This window comes from Ahaetulla prasina, chromosome 3 (assembly GCF_028640845.1).
Source record: "Ahaetulla prasina isolate Xishuangbanna chromosome 3, ASM2864084v1, whole genome shotgun sequence".
In the NCBI taxonomy this organism is placed as follows: Eukaryota; Metazoa; Chordata; class Lepidosauria; order Squamata; family Colubridae; genus Ahaetulla; species Ahaetulla prasina.
In genome coordinates this window covers 147,316,487-147,336,982 of record NC_080541.1, presented here as the reverse complement: position 1 = coordinate 147,336,982, position 20,496 = coordinate 147,316,487, and the positions used below count along the sequence as shown (strand labels likewise).

Genomic DNA, 20,496 nt, shown 5'->3' with positions numbered 1-20,496 from the left:
TTCAGGGGAGAATGGTCATTATTCAAAAGTACAGAAGAGCAGCTAATAGACATGATTCTAACTTTACAGTTTTACATCACTATAGTTGTTCACTCACTTCTATGTTTGTCTTTTGATAATTCTTATTCTGTATTTTAGCAATGTTATTTTTCTTCCTTTTGTATTACTGTACCATGGGGAATCTGTATCAATAAGATTGAAATTTAAGTAATAGAAATCATTTTACCAACACATCTGTATATAAGCCTGTGACAAAGATAGGAATTAAATTATAAGCAGCTTTTGTCAATCGATTCACTAGTATGAGACTTAATTCTATGGGATTAAATTCAGAACCAGCTGGATTCTGTTAATGGAAGAAGCCCTACTATTCATAGAACAAATTACAATCCAACTGAAATTTGCATCTAGAAGGGGAAGGGTCAAGAAAAAACAAACAACTTTGCCAATTATTTGCTACCCCTTCCATTGTGTTTCTCAAACTGCTCTTGAGAATGTCACTAATTCTATGCATCTGATTTTCATGGCATTCAAGCAGAACAATAGTTTTCTTCATTTTTTAATAATCCATCTAATCATAAATCTCGTGAATAAAATGTATTGTACAAGTAATACCTTTTGTAGTTCTTGCTTACTTATACATTGCTACTTTACTTCATACTATGCCTTTATAAATAGGTAGTGTTACATTACATGTTTGCGTGAAAATACATGGTGATAGATACCTATGGTTCTGTCATTCAAAATATAGCAAGGGCACAATGTAATCCTGGGACTAACCTCTGAAGGTGTAGGGGAAATATATATATATCCTAAAACTTATCTAGAAATCTGTAATAATTATTATTTTGCATTTTTTTTTAAATGGCATGTTATATTTCGATCAGTCCAACTTGATAAGTGGAATACTGAAATAAAGATTTTATTTGACTCCAGTAGTTTCTTCAGTTGCAGCCTTTGTTTTCAATGAGTTCTTCTACCCTTGCCAGAACACTCTCCATTAAATCAAATGTGAAAAGTGCAGAGTGAAGAGCCTGAAACAGATTGACATTATAAATTTAGAAGTATCTTGGGAATGCTTTACATTTTCTTAAGTAAAAGGAAACACATATTTTAATGGTTTCCCTAAAACCAAATTACTCACTTGAAGCTCCATGTCCTTTGTAATTCCTGACATCTTTGCTTTAGATATCAATTGAAAACAGGCCTTTTTAGAACTGTGAGGTTCTGCTATGGAAAAGAATAAAGGCTATTAATATATAACTCCCTTTAACTTCACTTTGGCTTGAAACTCTCTATATCTAGGTATCTCTGCAGTCAATCTTACCTGGCATTTCTTAGAGGACAAATCTTAACATAGAGCTAGTATTCATTCATTCATTCATTCATTCATTCATTCATTCATTCATTCATTCATTCATTCATTCGGTTTCTACAGCCACCCATCTCAACCCAATTGACTCTGGATAGCAAGTTGTTTGGTGTGATAATGGGTGATTGTAAGTGCTCCTTTTGGCATGGAAGTTGATCGGGTAACTCTGGGCCACTTATTACGTACATCATCTTGAATTGTACAAAATAAAGACAAGTGATTGTACATGCATGCTATTTTTTAAATTTTTGTTCACTTGGTCATTTATCTATAACTCTTTCACAGCATTTTCCCAGGAGTACATATAACAGTTTCTTTGAGTCCTTGTAAATTTACACTTGTGCCTTCAATGAGAATAACTAGCCCTTCTTGTTTTCTGTCAGCCTTTATTTAACTTGATTTGTTAAATTTGTTATTCATTAGCTGCCTACCCTATTAGATTCTTTTTAGTACGTTCCAAGCATCAGTCTTCATTGATGGCTGTTATCTTAGCATTAAAGGGAATGTTGGCTTACCTGAACGTCCCTTCTTGGAGAGGGGAAAACGGCTGTCAGGACTGGGTAACTTCTCGTTGCTGATTGGACCGAGTCTTTTAAATTGTAGTTTGTGGTCCCCGCCTCCTCCTATTTCCCTCCAGCTTTTTCGGCGAGGATTCGCCTGTAGGCCGGTGTGTCTTGCTGAAATGAGAAAGAATTAGTGCCCTCCCGCCCCTGAATCCAGAATAGACAGTTGCCTTGGGTGGGGCTGATGGTCGTTTTCCCCTCTCCAAGAAGGGACGTTCAGGTAAGCAAACGTTCCCTTCTCTCAGTCGGGGAAAACGGCCGTCAGGACTGGGACATACCAAAGCCCCCATGTCTTACCGGGAGGGTTGATGGCGGCTTGTCATTGTTGAGAAAAAACTGTCTGCAGGACCCGTCTGCCAAACGCAGCGTCAGCCGACGCATAGGAGTCCACCCGATAGTGTCGAATGAACGAAGAAGGAGTGGACCACGTCGCCGCTCTGCAGATCTCCTCGATGGAGGCCTGGGCTCCCCAAGCGGCAGAAGAGGCTGCACTCCTGGTAGAGTGCGCTGTAATCTTTCGCGGTACCGGGAGAGACTGACTCTCATATGCTGTGGCAATTGCGGCCCTAATCCACCTGGCCAGAACCGACTTGGTCGCCTTCTGACCCAGAGAAAGTGGTTGGAACGACACGAATAGGGCCTCTGTTTTACGGAAGGTCGATGTCCGTTCAATGTAAATTTTCAATGCTCTCCGTACGTCCAGAGTGTGCCACACCCTCTCTAAGTGGTGTCTGGGATTTGGGCAGAAATTAGGCAGTACGATTTCCTGTGTCCTATGGAATTGGCTGTTAACTTTCGGGAGGAAGGTAGGGTCTAGACGTAGCACCACTCTATCATTGAAGAACGTGCAGAGGTCCTGCCTAATTGATAAAGCCGATAATTCCGAAATTCTACGGGCCGAGGTGATGGCTATCAGAAAGGACACCTTCAGCGACAGAACACGGAGAGAGGTATCTCTAAGTGGTTCAAACGGTGTCTTAGTCAGAGCATTGAGCACAGCGTTTAATCGCCAAGATGGAAAGCGGTGTACAACGGGCGGGTTGACGCTGTTAGCCCCCCGGAAGAATTGTTGAATGAGAGGCTCTTTTGAAAGGGATATAAGTGAACCACATCTCAGGACTGACGAAATTGCCGCTACTTGTCTCTTGAGTGTATTGGTCGCCAATCCTGAATCGAGACCTCGCTGCAGAAAGGCTAGAATGTCTAAGACAGAAGCTGAGGAGGCCACTATACCTTGAGGTGCGCACCACCCTTCAAATGTGCGCCACGTGGCCTCGTAAATCCTTTTGGTAGAGTCTCTGCGAGAGGCTAGCATGGTGGGGATGACCTGATCTGGAACCTTTGCCCTAGTTAAGATGCTCCGCTCAATCTCCACACGGCTAGGCGTAGCCATTGCGGTTTGGGATGTTGAACCGGTCCCTGGAAAAGAGACACCTGGCTGTCCGGGATCCTCCACGGTTCTCGAACTGACAGAGTCAACAGGTCCGCAAACCAGGGTCTCCTGGGCCAGAATGGGGCGACCAGAATCAATTCTGACTTCTCCAAGAGAAGCTTCCGTATTACTCTGGGAATCAGTGGGATTGGTGGGAAGGCATAGAGAAGGCCTGGAGGCCATCTGCTGCGCAGGGCGTCCACTGACTCCGCTCCCCGAGAGGGAAATCTCGAAAAAAACCGAGGCACTTGATTGTTGGTCTCGGAGGAGAATAAGTCCACCTGAGGGAGTCCGAAGCGGGAACACAGCTCGTGGAAATTCGCTGGAGACAAGGACCATTCCGACTGGTCGATAGTTTGGCGGCTGAGGGAGTCCGCTGTACAATTGTCCATCCCCGCAATATGTTCCGCCTTCAAAGAGGACAGGTGGGATTCGGCCCAATGACCGAGGGTGAGGGTTTCCGTCATTAACGAGCGAGAGTGAGTGCCCCCCCACCTGTTTATGTGCGCCTTCGCCGTCACGTTGTCCGTGAGGATAAGGACATTCCTGTCCCGGATGAGATCCTCGAAGGCTAGAAGTGCCAGACGGATGGCGCGCAGTTCTAGAAAGTTGATGCCGTGATGGACTTCTGAGGGGGACCACTTGCCTTGAGCCAGGTGTTGATTCAAATGTGCTCCCCAGCCCGATAGACTGGCATCTGTGGTGATCACGTCCCTCACTGGTTCCCTGAAGACCGAGCCTCTGGCCACCACCTCTGGATTCCACCAAGCCAAAGAGTCGGCCACCTCCCGTGGAAGGCTCACCCGTCGTTTGGATGAACTGCACCGTTTCCTCTGATGTGGCAAGAGAAACCACTGAAGTAGCCGACTGTGGAGGCGAAACCATGGAATAATATCGTATGATGACACCATTTTCCCCAGGAGTTGGGAGAGTTGGTCCAAGGGAACAGACCGTGAAACTCTAGAGATGCTAGCTAACTCGGCTAAACTAACCTGACGATCGGCCGACAGATAGACCATCGACTTTAGTGAATCAATTTGTGCACCCAAGTGTACAATGGAGGTGGAGGGGATAAGGTGGCTCTTCTCCCAGTTAATCGAGAACCCGTGTGATTGAAGTGCTTCGATGGTCAAAGAGATATCTCTATTGGCCGTATCTTGGGCAGTTGACAGAATGAGAATATCATCTAGGTAGGCCTGGAGCCTAACCGGAAACCTCCGAATGTGGGCCATGAGCACCGCCATGACTTTCGTAAAGACCCTGGGGGCCGAGGACAACCCGAAGGGTAAGGCCTGGTATTGATAGTGAGAGCCATTGAAGCAAAACCGCAGGAATCTACGGTGATCTCGTCTAATGGGGATATATAAGTAAGCTTCCGTTAAATCAATAGAGGCCATGTAATCTCCCTGCCTAATGCACTCCAATATGGAACGTAACGAGTGCATTTTAAAACGGTGGTACACAATGTATTTGTTAAGGGCCTTGAGGTCTAGAATAGCCCTCCAGCCCCCCGACGGTTTGCTTACTACAAAGAGCCTGGAATAGAAGCCCTGTTTGAGTTGATCGATAGGAACCAATTGAATGGCTCGAATAGCCAACAGATGATTGACCGCAGACTCCACCAGGGAAGCACTAGAGCTGCGAAAGGAAACAGGACAAGGGACGAAAACCGTCGGGGGGGTGGAAAGGAATTCCAGGGCCAAACCGTGTCTAATGGTATCCCTGACCCAGCGGTCTGAAGTGGAAAGATCCCATTGGGCAGAAAAATAAGCCAGCCGGCCTCCAATGGGGAGATCTGCTGCGGGACTACTTGAAACGGTTGTACTGTTTACCCCGCCCCCCTCGGAATGGCTTACGGGCCGAGAATTTGGCCCCTGTTCTAACCTGATCGGCCCGTTGGGAGTTTCCTCTGTACGATGGAAATCTTCGTCGAAACCCCGACCCTCCGGATTCCTGGCCACGAAAGGAGGAGGAAGACGAAGCTGGTGAGGCCGAGGGGCGAAAATAAGGCTGTTGCCTAAGTTCCCCCCGTCGGGATAGAGAGGGCAAAACCTTTTTCTTGTCCTTGGTCTCTACTAGGATCGGGTCTAGAGATGCGCCGAATAAGTGCATGCCCGCATAGGGGGAGGAGGCTAGGCGCCATTTATTTCTGGTGTCCGCTCGCCAGTGTCGGAACCATAAGAGTCTGCGGGATGTGACCATAGACCCGATTGCTTTGGCTGAAAAACGGGCTGCGTTCAGCGTCGAATCAGCGGAGAACTCTAAGGCTGCAATAACCTTGTTAAGGTCCTGATGAGCCCTCACGTCTGAAGATGGTAAATGGCCCTGAAGCTGCTTGAGCCACATGATAGAGGCTCTATTAAAAAATGAGGATGCCATGGAGGACCTGACTGACCAGGCCGAGGCCTGATGGGATTTGACCAAAGATTGGTCAGCCCTTTTATCCTCCGGACGAAGAGCCTCGTTCTCTGGACCAGTGACCTGAGAGGTTGCCGTTAGTGCCACTACTGGAGCATCCACGATGGGGACTTGCAGTATATTCTCAAGATCTGGAGCACAATTATAGAACTTTTTGTCTGTGGCATTGGGGTTGGAGCCCGAACCCGGATTCGACCACTGACGCTGGACCACGTCAACGAACATCTTGGGTGCGGGAATCGTCTCAGCAGCCACCGTGGGTTCATCAGGTTAGATGAAGTGCTAGGCAGGGCTGGAGGATTAGCTGGGGAGGCCGGAACACCACCTAAACCCGTGGTAGCTAGGGCTTTGAACAGGAGTGAACGAAACAAGTGGGGCTTAAAGAGTCCCACAAATGAAGGCTGGTCCGGCCCCAGACCCTCGTCCTCTGACAAGGCCTCTCCAGTATCCTCTTCTTCGGATACCGAGGCCTGGCTGACCTCCTCAAGTGATTTTTCTCGTTGAGAATTGAACCTATCGGGTGCTGAATTAGAGGTATCTCTCCTTTTATCTCCCCTACAGGATTTGGAAGAAGAAGAGGACGTAGTTTCCCGTTGAAAGGATTGAGCTAACTCCTGACGTATGGCCTGTTGGATCATCAGACTAAAGGAGTCAGGAAGCTGAAACACTGGAATCTGGGGCAATCTGGTATCAGCTTGGAGCAAGGGAACACCCACTCCTTGGGACACACTAACTGGCTGAGCCGGTAGGGAACCTGGAGAATTCCGAAGTTCCATCTCTGAAAGTGTGCGGAACAATGGGGTAGTTCCAGCCTGAGCTGAAGGCAAGGGGGAAAACCTGTCTGGAGACCAGGATCCAGACCCTTGCATAGGCTGGGAGAGGAGATCTGGGCCTTGGGGGTCAGGAAGAGCCCCAGCATTTTGATTTTCTCCTTGTTTTGGTGAAGGGGATCGGTGAACCCTCTTTGAGGCCTTGGTGAAGACCCTTTCTAGAGCCCTATGGCGCCTCTCCTCAGCTCGTGCCCCCTTCTTGGCCTTGGCCCTGGATATCTTTCGCCCCCTGGAAGGGGAAACTTGAAGGGCTATAGATGGGCCCTCCCCTGGGTCGTCCAGAATCCCATCCTCCTGGATGGAAACAGGCAAGGCGGGCTGGGAATTACAGGCGTCCGCCATTTTGTAAAAAAAAAATTCCCGCCAATTTACAGCCGCTTCGGCCTACTCACGGTTTCCTTTGAGATCCCTGAGGGGGCTGCCGCTGCTTTGTGTGTCTGTAGATGTCCTGCGGCAACTTCGACGCTCCCCTCTCACACTCTCTCTCTCTCTCTTAATTATCCTTCTTTCTTCTTTTCTTGACCGCGGTCTCCTGCGGCCGCCGCCCGATTGCTAGCCCGACCGCCTAAAAGACAGTCCACTGACCTCCACTGTCTACCTGCAGCCTTTAAAAATGAAAAAAAAAAGGAGCCCCAGAACTCAAAGGAAAAACTTCTGGGGCAAGGCCGGGTGTTCCGCTCGCCTCGCGGCTTCTGGCGCAGTCCTTGAGTCCTTGCCGCGGGCGGGAGTGAGACGGGGAAGAAGAGAGAGAGAGATCGAAATTTGCCAGCTGAATGGAGCGCTTCGGGGACAAGCCCGTGAGCCGCTCCTATGCCCTTAAACCTTTCCGGCAGCTCTTCGCGCCGCGGGAACGAGCCCGTGAGCGCTGTCGATGTTGGCTAGCTGGCGAAATCACCTGGGCAGCCCTCAGCGGGCTCGGGAGCCAGTCCCTGCTCACTGCTCCCAACCAGTCAAAGATAGAACAAAAAAAAAATTCAAAGGAATCACTAGGGGAAAAAAAAATCAAACTAAAAGTTTAAACTAACCACAAACTTAGGTGCCTCAAACCAGAAAAACCAGTCTGAGGTAACTAATAACGCTCCGGTCCTTAGCAAAATCGAGTCGAAAAAGCTGGAGGGAAATAGGAGGAGGCGGGGACCACAAACTACAATTTAAAAGACTCGGTCCAATCAGCAACGAGGAGAAGTTACCCAGTCCTGACGGCCGTTTTCCCCGACTGAGAGAATGCTCCAAATATTTTAATTGCATTATTGTTGTTTCGCTCACCAACAGTGAGCAGTTGGTGTTTTTAACTACATCTGACATTGAATTAATGGTTTTTGCTGTCTAAAATATTAATAGTTACCCTTGCAAAGAAAACTTCAGAAACTTGCAGAATCAATACTGATTCAAATATACCACCCAACACTATATTAGAGTATAAACTCTAATAATTTTAAATTCAAATTTGGAATATATAGCCCTAAAACAAAACCTGGTATCCAAATATATGGATACCTCCATACAGTGAACAGGTTAAAGATATTGAGATAATAACCAAAATTATAAATTCTTTCTGTTCCACAGTTACTGGGGATTAGCAATTTTGTCATGCTGAAGTCAAGCTATAATTATACAACGAATATCTCTTTCCTGTCTGGAAAATGTGTTTCACTCTTTATATTGCACAATGGACCATTAATAGACTTTAACAGCAGATTTCCAATTAAGACATCTAATAAAAATCAGAATGCAACTCCTGTATTATTAGCTAAAATAGCCAACTCACAAAAATATACAAAATTATTCTGAACTATTTTTTAAAAAGTCACAGATTCCTGCTCTTTGTAGTGGAAAAGAATTGTTTTCTCTTATAGTGAAAGGTCACATTTAATGACATATCAGTACTTTTGTTTAAAGTCCAAAGGTCTCTGGTTCAAACCTAAAATCCATTATTAGGTCAGGATCCTTTTAAGGTTTTGGCCATCTCTATTTACATATGGAAATATGGCAAGACGTTTCATATACCCTCCTTAAATAGATCTATTACTCCATTTGTTACTTAAATTTCACATAGTCCAAATATCTTAATCTAAACTGGAGTATTCCTTTGTGCCTGTGAAAACTAAGACATGCATAAAATAATGAAGTTAGCTAACCTCTTTTATTTTCTTTCTTCCTTTTTATTTCTGCTTCATAGTGTGCTCTTGACATATTAAGTCCAGTGTGTAAAGGCTTCAAGAAATTTCTCTCTATCTTATAAAGTTCTGTCCATACACAAGTCTCAGGGAAAAAAGGAAATATTAAATAAGATTAGTGGCACTATAATTTACAGTATAAGTCTTAATAAACATTTTCTTCAATGACATGATTTGCTGGTTTTAAAAAGAAAAGGATTTAAGGCTTAACCTGCATTGCTAAGCTGCATTTTAATCAGTTAATCCAGTGTCATAATATAACATTTATTTTTATTCATAACTGAACTTCAGATTAACTTTTTAGTTTTTGACATGTCTTCCACATCAGACCTGGAGAATTGTGATTCATTAAGCTGATTGTAGCTCCCCTAATCATAGAATGCACTATATCTATTATTAGATTAATGTAATAAAACCAATATACCATGTCAGGTAGCAAGTACAGGATTTTTTTTCAATAATATTATTTTATTAAAGATTATATTAACTACAGATTCAAGTATATAATACAGAAACATTAAAAATTTAAAAATTAAAAAGTTCAGAAAAACAGCAAAAAGAAAAGCAAAAGCCGCCTCCACAATTCCCAGAGAGTACAATCAACATTAACAACTTATCACTATCTCTTAAAATACAACCAAACACCTCTTTATTATATACCTCATCCCATTCTCTAAAAGCTCATCTCTAAAAACTTATCTTTTCATATAAATCAGCAGAAGTCTTTTCCAAATATATAGCAAAAAGGAGATTACGAAAGATTACTGTTGGCTTTCAAGAGTTGTAAACAGATTAAGGGCTCAGATGTACTTGATTTAAGACCCTGAAATTAATTGAAAGGATCCTTTCTCTTGGGGAAATTTCCTTGTTTTTCTTGGAAAGCTGATACGATGTCTTGAAAGTTGGATATGAGAGGGCAACAGACGGCTGCCTTAAAAGAAATGTTTACTGAATGGGTATAGTAGGTCTTTGAGTTATTTAACTCTATAATGGAATCAGAAGATGTTCTCGAAAAGGAACAAATTCCATTGAATAAAACTGAAATTGACTTACAAATGGGCTTAAAAATTCTAGCTACAAGAAAGAGAAGGAAAGGATTTACAAATGAAATTGGATAAAGATTTAAACATTTAAAAGTTATTCAAAGAATAAATTAGAACAGCAATGGGATTATTTTGTTTTATTTCATTTACAATAGAGATTAGCTGCAGTTGCCCCACTGGCATTACGAAAGAGACCTGACAAAGATGAGAAGAGACTAAGAGAGTAGGTGGAAACAGATGTTAGAACTTTCTATAAAGAATTTAAAAACTGTTGAGAGAAAGAAAGATTGCAAAACTGATCGTTGATCAAGGTTAAAATAATGAGTTGCTATTTCTGATTATGTTTAATGGTTTTTCTGACTGGGGCTGGACTTTGGTAATCTGAAGAGAGGAAACGGGGAATCTGCTTAAATAGAAATGCAAATATAAATATAAAAAGGAAGGATTCCAACTGGGTGTAATGGATAAAATTTATAATTCTTATTTTGTTATTTCTGATAACCCTTAATAGAACAGGATATATATTGAGCTCTTGTCAGATCACTGACCTGGATGATTAACAGAACAGAATATGCAGCCCGTAATGGCAGTTGCCCCAAGCATTTGGACCAGCTTTCTTTGGGGCCAAGTAGAAGAAACAGGAGTTACATTTAATTTACTATATTGGATTATTACTTTATTGATGCCTTAGTGACAAATAACTCAACTTAAAATTCTGCTTTAGGGCTACAGATGATCGACCCCCAATTTAGAAAATGGTCTGAATGTCATTAAATCATATCTGAATGCATAAAAACCACCCATAAAATTCTGAAATCTTGTAATACAGGAGGTTTTGTGGCATAAATAAAGTACAGCTGTTCCCTAAAATCACATCAATTGCAATTTTCCATTCTTGAAATCAAGTTAAGCTTAAAGAAGAAATTTTATAAATGTTATATTTCAAAACAAACTCCAAGCATGTTTTAACATGTTCTATTTGCAGCATGAAGAGGAAAAATGCACAGTGCAATAGAATGCATATTACTTTATTGACAAGTTCTCTTTTGGGTTTTTTTTGCACAGTATTAATCTGCCATTTTCTAATTAATTAGATGTTCAGCCTCAGGTTAATATAGAACTCATTGGTGGTTTTGGAATAACTCCCTTTCTTCAGATAGAACCTGACAAAGAACTAAATTTGCAATTGTTTCCCCATGATTAATGAATAATAGCTAAACAACATAAACTCAGAGTACGTTAGGGGGGGAAATCTGATCAAAGTTGGTTTCAAAATTTTAATATAAATTGTTCCCTTGATTATCACAAACCATTTGCCCATCATAATATACCAGCTGCATAAGGACAGAAGTTTGCCCAAAAAACCCAAAACATATCAATCATTATGAAAAGTTGCTACCACCACTGAATATTAAGCTGGATAAGCATCATTATTTTAAAAAAACTGATGCAAGATGGACTTGCTAAAGCAGCTGTCATCGAAAGATTTATGGTGTCATAGAAAAATACTGAAGTAACTTCTATAAAAATACAACCCCCCCAAAAAAGCCATTTACCTATGCTTTATTTGTAAATATGTGAAAACTAAACAGAAGTGAAATCTTATTTTTAAATTATTTTCCTTGACTTATAAGACTAAGAAGAAATATTTTGAATTATTTATTTATTTTTAAATTTCTCTGTCACCCCTTTCCTTCTGAATCCCTTTGCTCCGAGGATTTAGGAATATCCAGACACTCTTACTATGGAAAATCCTTTTATTCTTAGAGTAAAATAGTGGTAAAATTACCACTAAGCAAGCCCTACATTTATTTTAGGGGATGTATATCAGATGGGACCAACACTGTTACCCAGTGGCATTTTTGTGCGTAGTGACTGTTTCTCACTGTTTATGGGCCCAGCATCGCTCCCATAGGGGCCTTATATTTATCTTTGGCTATAGGTAGAGAAGCAGCTCCTTATCTTCGATGTATTCTGTCTGAGGACAGCACAGAAGATTAATGGAGGCTTCTCAGGTGCAGCAATGTGTTAAGACCTTGAGTCAAGGCTAAAATTATGACAGCTGGAGGGAAAGAGGGAAATATTGTTGCTAAACACAGGCTGGATAGGCAGCTGGAGCTGGCAAACCTGCCCAGACCCAGTCCCATTGGGATGGAGATGAGGCCTGATATTCTCCCCCCTCCCCAGTTTTCCAAATAAAGTTAATGAGATTAACTTGCTAGTAGACACATGCTATCCAGCATGTGCTACTGAAATGAAACATTGAATGTACGATCTTGTATTAAAATCCCAGAGTTTCCAAGTGAATCTGAACCATGCCTAACAGATGAAAACATTCAGTTAAAGCCTCCTTTATTTCTTAGTACATACAGCTAGAATCAGAATGCAAGGTTGTACACTTCAGTAATCAACATTACTTCAGGGCAATTACAGTAATTTGTTTTTTAATAGAATAGGGATGTCAGATAGCTTGCATGATTGGTTTATCTTGACTGACTAGTTACAGAAAGAAGCACATTTGAAAATCAGGTCAGGGAGCAAAGCTTGCAAAAAAAAAAAAAAAGGAGACCAATGTACAGAAGAGCAGCAAATAATTCAGAAATGAAGGCAAGATCCTCTTTGCTGCTTGAGAGGCATAAAATATCTGCTGGAGCAGACTTGAACTCTGAAAAAGGCTCCTGACAGCTATCAACCCTCCAGCAGAACAGATTTAGCTCTGGAGGACTGTTTGGTAAAGCATAATTTACCAGCAGCAATTATATTGCCATGTCCTGGTTCCTTTGCTCCCCTCCTTCTTCTTTCCCTTGGGCGAGTTCAAAAGATTTGCTTGAAATGCTAAATTTACCCTTCTTGTTGTCTTGAGGCATCCTCAATTCTACATCTTACCTAAGAGAGGGTATGTTAAGAACTCCTATAAAGATTCTCAAAAGAAAGCAGGGCAGATTCTCAAACAGGCTTAATCTGGAAGATTAGAGTGAATGGGGAGGAGAGAAAAAAGAAACTCCTGCAGTGATGGCATTTCAATTTCTCTATCAGGAATTATTCACCATAGATTGATTAAATATGAATATTTTATATATGCAAACCAAAAAGACCCATTGTGTTATTCCTTTTAGCAAATCTCTCTGTGTGTGTGCCATTGAGTCAATGTTGACTCCGGGCAAATGCTTGGATAAGTCCCTGCAGTTTTCTTGGAAAGATTTTGGAAGCTGAAGATTTCTAGAGCTGAGAATGGGTGACTGGTCCAACGTTACTTAGCTGGCTTTGTGCCTAAGGAGGGACTAGAACTCAGAGTCTCACAGATTCTAGCCTGGTGTCTTAATCAGCGCACCAGATTAGGTCTCCTTAGCAAATTATACTATGAGAATTCAGTTCAAACTGAACTTGTTTAGAGAATGAAGTTGCAACAGGAGTTTGAAAAGCAAAGTTCTTCTTCATTTTCCACGAGACTAAAAATTATTGATTTGAAACAAAGAGGAGAGAGACGATTGATAAATGTATTAATAGCAAAGTAAGAAATGTGGGAGAAATGTTACAATAAATGAAATGATATTATGAAATGATTAACATTGGAGAACAAGAAGACACAAAAGATCTACTCAGATGAAGCACTGAAAAATTGACTATGTATTATATGTTTGTTTGTTTATAAAATTAAAAAAAATCAAAAGAAAGAAAGAAAGTTTGCATGAATAAATAGCTCCCAATGCTATTTTTCTCCATACACAGACAGGGCCACGTGCGCGTTGCATTTTGGGTTTCGGGGGCACGCATACTGCATTGGCACGTGCACGCTTTGGGCACTCAGTCCGGAAAAGGTTAGCCATCACTGATATATAGCATTCCCTTCTAACTATATAATGAAATATCTGTTTTTTAAAAATAATAATAATGCAGAAACATGCAGAAATTGTTACATGAGATCCAAATTGCAGAAAGATTTTAAAAAGTTTCGTGGATCACTCAAAGGAATTGTTATATGTGGCTATTCAAAAAACACAAATAAAACTGTAATCTGAATTTCTAAAACATGCAAATCAAAGGAAGAATTTCTGCCTCCTTGCTTGGGGCTCCCACAGAAGCACAGCACCATAGAGCTAGTAAGTGCCCTGAACACCCACCCCCTGATATTTTAATTCTGAATATTAACTATTTTTGCCTTTTAATATAATTTTATATACAGTTTTTATGTTTTTATATTTTACTTGTACATCACCTAGAGACCTGTTGTGAGAGAAAGAAGCAGTTTTTAAAGTTGATTAATACATTCAAGAATAATCCAATATTTCAATATATTTCAGCTGTACCATTTTTAAAGGTCTACAATGACACAATCTATCTTTGTCATGTAACTTTTTTCCATACAATCATTAAAGAATAATTTTTTCTTAAAAAAAAATACCTTATTGTCATCTTCATTATCCTTAATAAATAAGTATCTCAGCAAATTCAGTGAGGCCATTATCCTGAAAATCAGAAATGTCAAATAATCAGCTACATAAAATGTTATTCATCAAGCACTGAAATATTCATTTGTGACAACTATTCTCAATTCCATAAATTTTTCATCAGATACAGAAAAATTACTGTATTACAAAGGATTCTTAATATTTCCATTGCATGAATGGCAATGTGTATTCCTCCAGATATTTTATTTATTACTACTGACCAATAACAGTAACAACAGTTTGATCTTTACTACTCTACTGGGAATTTTTTTTCAGCTTACCTAGCAGCCTTGTATCCTGCCTCAATTTTTCACCCTTAATAAGAGTACTGGCAAATGCTGAGCATATGTTGAGTTCCTACAAATAACATATGCTTCACGCTTGTTGTCAGACTTATATCTATAATGTACAGCATTACATCTGCAACACATTTGAAGGGCTTCATAGTTAGCATCTCAATAAATGTTCAGATTAAGTGAATGGCAAAAGCAAAATGACATGTTTGGATCAGTGGATCGATTATTCCACAGATTTTTAACAGATTATCTTTTTGATTTAATAGTGCCTTTTGGCATCAGGAATTCATAATTTGCTTATAAACTCCAGTGAAACCTCAAATAAGCAAAAGAACTCTTAGAAAGTTATTTTGTTAACAAATTATAAGAATCTTAATGAATTACCTCAGAGAATATCAGCCTTTCAAGATAGGCCAGGCTAAAACACTGAAGTTATGAATAGTAAAACTAATTTTCATTATAGGGTTGAAGTAACAGAACTCTGCAAATCTGAATGTGCCTCCCACTGCCTGTCTTTACCTAGAGAGAACTATGGAGAGTCAAGTCGGAGACCTTTTCAAAATTCCACTCTTGTTTTGCACTCACTTTTTAAAAATCTAACAGTTACTTTTCCTGCAGTTCTTAGTCCTGGTCTTCAAGGTTATTTTCACAGACCATTACAAGTAGCCCTTTCTTACTGGCTAATTGCTTAGCAACTGTTCCAAGTTAAGAGTGACTTCCCCCACAAAAAGCACTTACAGCCCGACTTCCAAGTTCTAATAGAGCCACACATTCCCTTGTAGTCAAATGATTACATTTTGGGCATTTTGGAACCAATTCACCTTCATGGTCATTTGCAGAGTCCCAGGATCACGTGACCATGATTTTCTATGTTTTTATCAGTTTCTGGCCTTTATTTCTGGTTTCTAGCACACAAAAAAATGCCCAGTGGATAAAATGGATTGGCTTAATAAACATGGTATTCACTTAATGATTGCCACAAAAACAAAAAAATCGTAACATTGGCTACGGTTACATGGTGACCCGGTTAACAATCACACAACTATAATTCCAAGATCAATTATGGTCGTAAATAGAGGACTACTCTACAGAGAGATACTGTTATGTGACCTTTGCCACATCTCACCTATCTGAATGCTGGAGAAGATCAGTTTCAGCACCTTCAGGAAGTGAGAGCACCATGTCCAACAGAGAGACCAGCTGGAGTCCAGTAAAAAACTTGCTGCCTTCTTCCCTCTGGGGGAAAAAAAGTAAGACAGGAATGTCTGCATTACTATTATAGTTAAAAGGTTTCAAAAAACCAAATTTACTTTTTATTCCAATTATCTATAATTCTGTTTAATCTCTTTCCTTAATTGCTTCTTTCTCTTAATTTCAACAGAATTCCGAAAGCACTGTGCATAGCCTAAACTTGTTGACCCATTGGGTCATCCTTCCAGAGATATTTCCTTAACTAAACACAGAAACAGAATGACCAGGAGCAAGGGGGAGGGGGAAGCATTTTTTGAAGCATTGTCATGAGAAGCTGGCAGGGAATGTCAGAAATCACAAACATGCGACCCTGGTTGATCACCTGACTATGGCATTATTGCAGTCAACAGAAGTTTTCAAATCAACTGGTCTGAAGATCTTTGAAATTTCAATACCATGGGGGTAATGGGTCCCAGATTCTGTACACGTTCTTTTGAGATACTGTGATTCAAAAACTGTTGCCCTATGAATCACCATTTTGGGTAACTGAATGAGACAGACAGACAGGAGAGTTTTAGTAGTATATAGAAAGATATAATTAAACAGAAAGATATAATTAAACCTAAATTATCTTAATTTAGGTTCACAACAATAAATCCCAAAAATCATATTTGGAATTCATTGCATAAAATATCCAAAATGTATTTTAATCTACATGGATCAACCCACATTTTTCAAAATTTATTCAAAAATCTCGCTTTTAAATGCGGTCATGAAAAGTATTAAAAAGAAAAATGAGTGTCAACCAAGACAGGTAGTCAGAGGGGCACTGGTGTATTCTGATATGCCATGCAGTTTTAATAATAATCACTAAACCCCAAACAAGTAATTATTTTTATTCTGCTTTACATATGTTCATAGCTTCAATGGTACTATTACTACTACTACTAATAAAGACAGTTGCAGAGACATGATGCCTGACTGGATTAGATTTTTTAGCTTTTAAATTTTAAATTTTAAACTTTATACTGATTTTAATTGGTTTTATTATTTTTAGTTCAATTGGCCGGTTAAATATTTCATTTTAAAATTATTTTAAATTCATTGTCTATCTATGTATTTTAATATGGCTGTACACCGCCCTGAGTCCTTCGGGAGAAGGGCGGTCTAGAAATTTGATTAATAAATAAATAAATAAAATAAATTGGAGGCTGGAGGGGGGGAGATAAAAGATATCAAAACTAATGTTTGCTCTGTAACTACAAAATTAAACAACCCAACAGGGTTATCTTGGCTGCAGGGAAGTTTCACAGCTAATTCTACAACTAATGTAATGCTAGAATATCAATCAGTTTAATTTAAGCATGATAGGAATTTCAGAGCAAGAGAGGAAAAAATCTTTTTAGTGCTTTTTATAGAAGCACTAATACAGGGAAGTATTAACTCTGCCAGAATATTGTCTGCTAGAGAACCCACTGCATTCCAGCTTTTCCTTTTCTTTTTTTTTTTGTTCAGTTGATAAGCTTCAGCCATTTATTTGAATGAGGACAGAATAAATCCGGTATTATGCTCTGCCCAGATTATGTTAAGGCAATTCACTAACATAGAAACACATTTGTTATAAGGATACATCATACTTTTCAGAGAATTTTTAAAATATGAGGTATCCAGCTCATATCTTTGAATGAAGCCCAAAGATCTTTTCACAATACAGACCCCTCACATCCAGGACATAAACTGTTTCAACTCCTACCCTCAAAACGACGCTATAGAGCACTGCACACCAGAACAACTAGACACAAGAACAGTTTCTTCCCGAAGGCCATCACTCTGCTAAACAAATCCTCAACACTCTCCTCAACACTGTCAAACTATTTACTGAATCTGCATTACTATTAATCTTCTCATAGTTCCCATCACCAATCTCTTTCCATTTATGACTGTATGACTATAACTTGTTGCTGGCAATCCTTATGATTTATATTGATATATTGACCATCAATTGTGTTGTAAATGTTGTACCTTGATGAATGTATCTTTTCTTTTATGTACACTGAGAGCATATGCACCAACAAATTCCTTGTGTGTCCAATCACACTTGGCCAATAAAAATTCTATTCTATTCTATTCTATTCTAAAAGCTGAAAATCCTTTTACCACCTAAAGTCCCTGCTGAAATCTCAGTTGAGAATTAAGCTTTTTTTTTTTTTACTATAAACTGTGTATCATCAGTTTTTAATTAAACCTTAATTTGTTCTGCATTGTTAACCTTCATTAACCAGAAGGATAATAAATTGTAGTTCCTTTTACAAATGTTTGCTTGTAAACATTTCTTTTATTCTGCTTATTTAGTTGGACTCACTGAAAATATATGCATTTTAGCAGACAGCCTAGAACAGGGGTGTCAAATTCACGTCACCACATGACATATCGAGACTTTTCCCTTTGCTAAATGGAGCATGGGCGTGGCCAGCACTTGACGCATCCAGCCCACAGCCTGGGAATTTGACAGCCCTGGCCTAGAAGAAATAGGGGTTTTTTTTTGCTTAGTTTTTGTAGCATTATTCATTATCAATAATAATTAGTTGACTGAACTAATGTAAAGCCCAAGCCCCAAGAATGATGTGATGATTCTTTCAAACTCATTTATTTTTTCTATACCCACATACAGATTTTTGCCAGACTAAGCTCTCTTAGTATCTGCATCTACCAAATACTCTGAGTACTATCTTCACTCTCTTTCTCTGACACCAAATATCTGGACTGAGCTGTCTCTTATTCCTCTAGACTGTACCCCCTCCCTCCTGGGAATCCAGCCTATTGCATTCCATCACAAGTATACTGAAAATGTTAAATAATAAGAAAACAAATCTATCATAGAACAAATCAATCCATTATGATACAATGAATCATAAAGTATGGTCATTTACGCTTCTAATGGAAATTGATTTGTTTTCCCTCAGTCTGCATCTACAACATTGTGCTTCTTACATTCCAAACTTGATTTAAATCTACAGGAGTATCTCCTTCACTTATGTTGCCTTCATTAGTTTTCCTCACCTTTAAGGACAAATCAATTTGATTTTTAATATTCTGAATAATGTGTCCTTCCACACCAGAATGGTTGCTCGTCTTCAATAAACATCTGTAACCAGAAGATCCAAAAAAGAAAAGAAAAATTATGTTCCAATTCGTTTTTCTCCCTCCTTGTGGTCTCATTATTTCTGATAATTGGCATGCCAACTGAGATTGATGGAATTTGCAAACTAAAATTGTGGGAAATCTAATTTTTCTTAAAGATCATATTTTGAATGCATAAAAGACTAGTACTACAATCACATTAACTAAATGTTCGGTTAAAATAGTGATATGAGACATACCTAAATAATATGTATTTTCCCTCTTCATTAAATTTATCTAAATACAGCTGCAAAATCTTGAAACTCTTCTTTCTCTACATAGAAATACAAATTTCTGTGAGATTTATATGCATTTTTAAGCCCAACAATTTAAAAAGTCATAGAAAACTTTATTACATACCAGAGATTCAAAAGGGCATTGAGTCATAATCTTGACCAAATCCTGCCATTAAAAACAATACAAAATAAAATTTATTCCAGCAATATAGTATATGTTAGACTTTACCTATAAACTACCGTGTTTCCTTGAAAATAAGACCCTGTCTTATATTTTTTTGAACCCCAAAATAAGCGCTTGGCCTTATTTTCGGGGAGGTCTTATTTTTGGGGGGCACATGGAGAAAGATGGGGCTCCTCTTGTCATCATACCTGATTTCCAACTCTGCATTTAAATATTTTCGGAGAGACTTATTTTCAGGGGGAGGCTTATTTGAGTGCATGCGCCCCAAAGCCCAATTGGTCTTATTATCAGGGGATGTCTTATTTTCAGGGAAACAGGGTAGTTTGGCAATTTAATTATTATATACAATGGGAACCATCTTTAACTCACAAAAACAAAAGACTCCTTTCTTAAGCCATACTAAATATATTGGAGAAGGAAAGGCGGAAAATGATTTACAACAAAGACAGAAAAAAGTGGATTATGGAATAAGTGCTAGAAATATTAAGCCCAACCTTGTATATCATAGTCAACCAGAAAATTATAGCCAGGTGTTTAGAAAAAAGAAGAAACCAGTAATGCACAGTGTGCAAAAACTCTTGCTTCTGATAACACAATCAATTTGGCCTTTCATGTCACTTCCATTTTTTAACTTCCAATATAGATGCCAGCTGGTTGAACTGATATCCGAAAATATTTTATTCAATACTTCATGTTCTCTGTTAATATTGAAATAAAAATTGTTAATAATAGTGAAATAAAAATTGGTGCCTACTTACAATACTTGACCTCTCCTTTAGGAGAAGCAAAGTTAGTTAATTGTATCTAAGTAGAAAGCATATAGTGCAGTACAGTATTAGTGTCTGGAGAGAGAGCTCTATTTTTGCTCCACATAAATTTTGGGATGTAAATATGATTTTTCCATTAAAATGACAAGAAACAACACAAGATTAAAAATGGTACTAAATTCTTTAACAAAATAGGAGCTTTGACTCTCTTTGTATCAGTCTGTTTAATTCAGTGCTTCTCAAATAGTGGGGCGCGCCCCCCAGGGGGGGGGCGGCGCTCCATAAAGGGGGGCGCGTTTGACCTTGTTTTTTTTAATAATGATACTATTTACAATCGCGCGGGGGGCGCGAAAAATGTT

General features: G+C 39.5%; 1 protein-coding gene across 1 annotated transcript in view; it reads right to left on the bottom strand.

Annotated features, from left to right (window-relative positions):
* Positions 1 to 22: 22 nt before the first annotated feature.
* GLMN (glomulin, FKBP associated protein) overlaps positions 23 to 20,496 on the bottom strand; it is a 53,666-nt gene continuing 33,192 nt past the window's right edge. Inside the window, exons 12-19 of the mRNA XM_058179183.1 lie at positions 19,311 to 19,352; positions 19,151 to 19,224; positions 18,831 to 18,915; positions 15,706 to 15,815; positions 14,238 to 14,301; positions 8,754 to 8,877; positions 1,145 to 1,230; positions 23 to 1,034 (exon numbers count right to left, since the gene is read on the bottom strand). Coding sequence (XP_058035166.1) covers positions 945 to 1,034; positions 1,145 to 1,230; positions 8,754 to 8,877; positions 14,238 to 14,301; positions 15,706 to 15,815; positions 18,831 to 18,915; positions 19,151 to 19,224; positions 19,311 to 19,352 — 675 coding nt within the window. The 3' untranslated portion in view covers positions 23 to 944. The remainder of the gene's footprint in view (positions 1,035 to 1,144; positions 1,231 to 8,753; positions 8,878 to 14,237; positions 14,302 to 15,705; positions 15,816 to 18,830; positions 18,916 to 19,150; positions 19,225 to 19,310; positions 19,353 to 20,496) is intronic.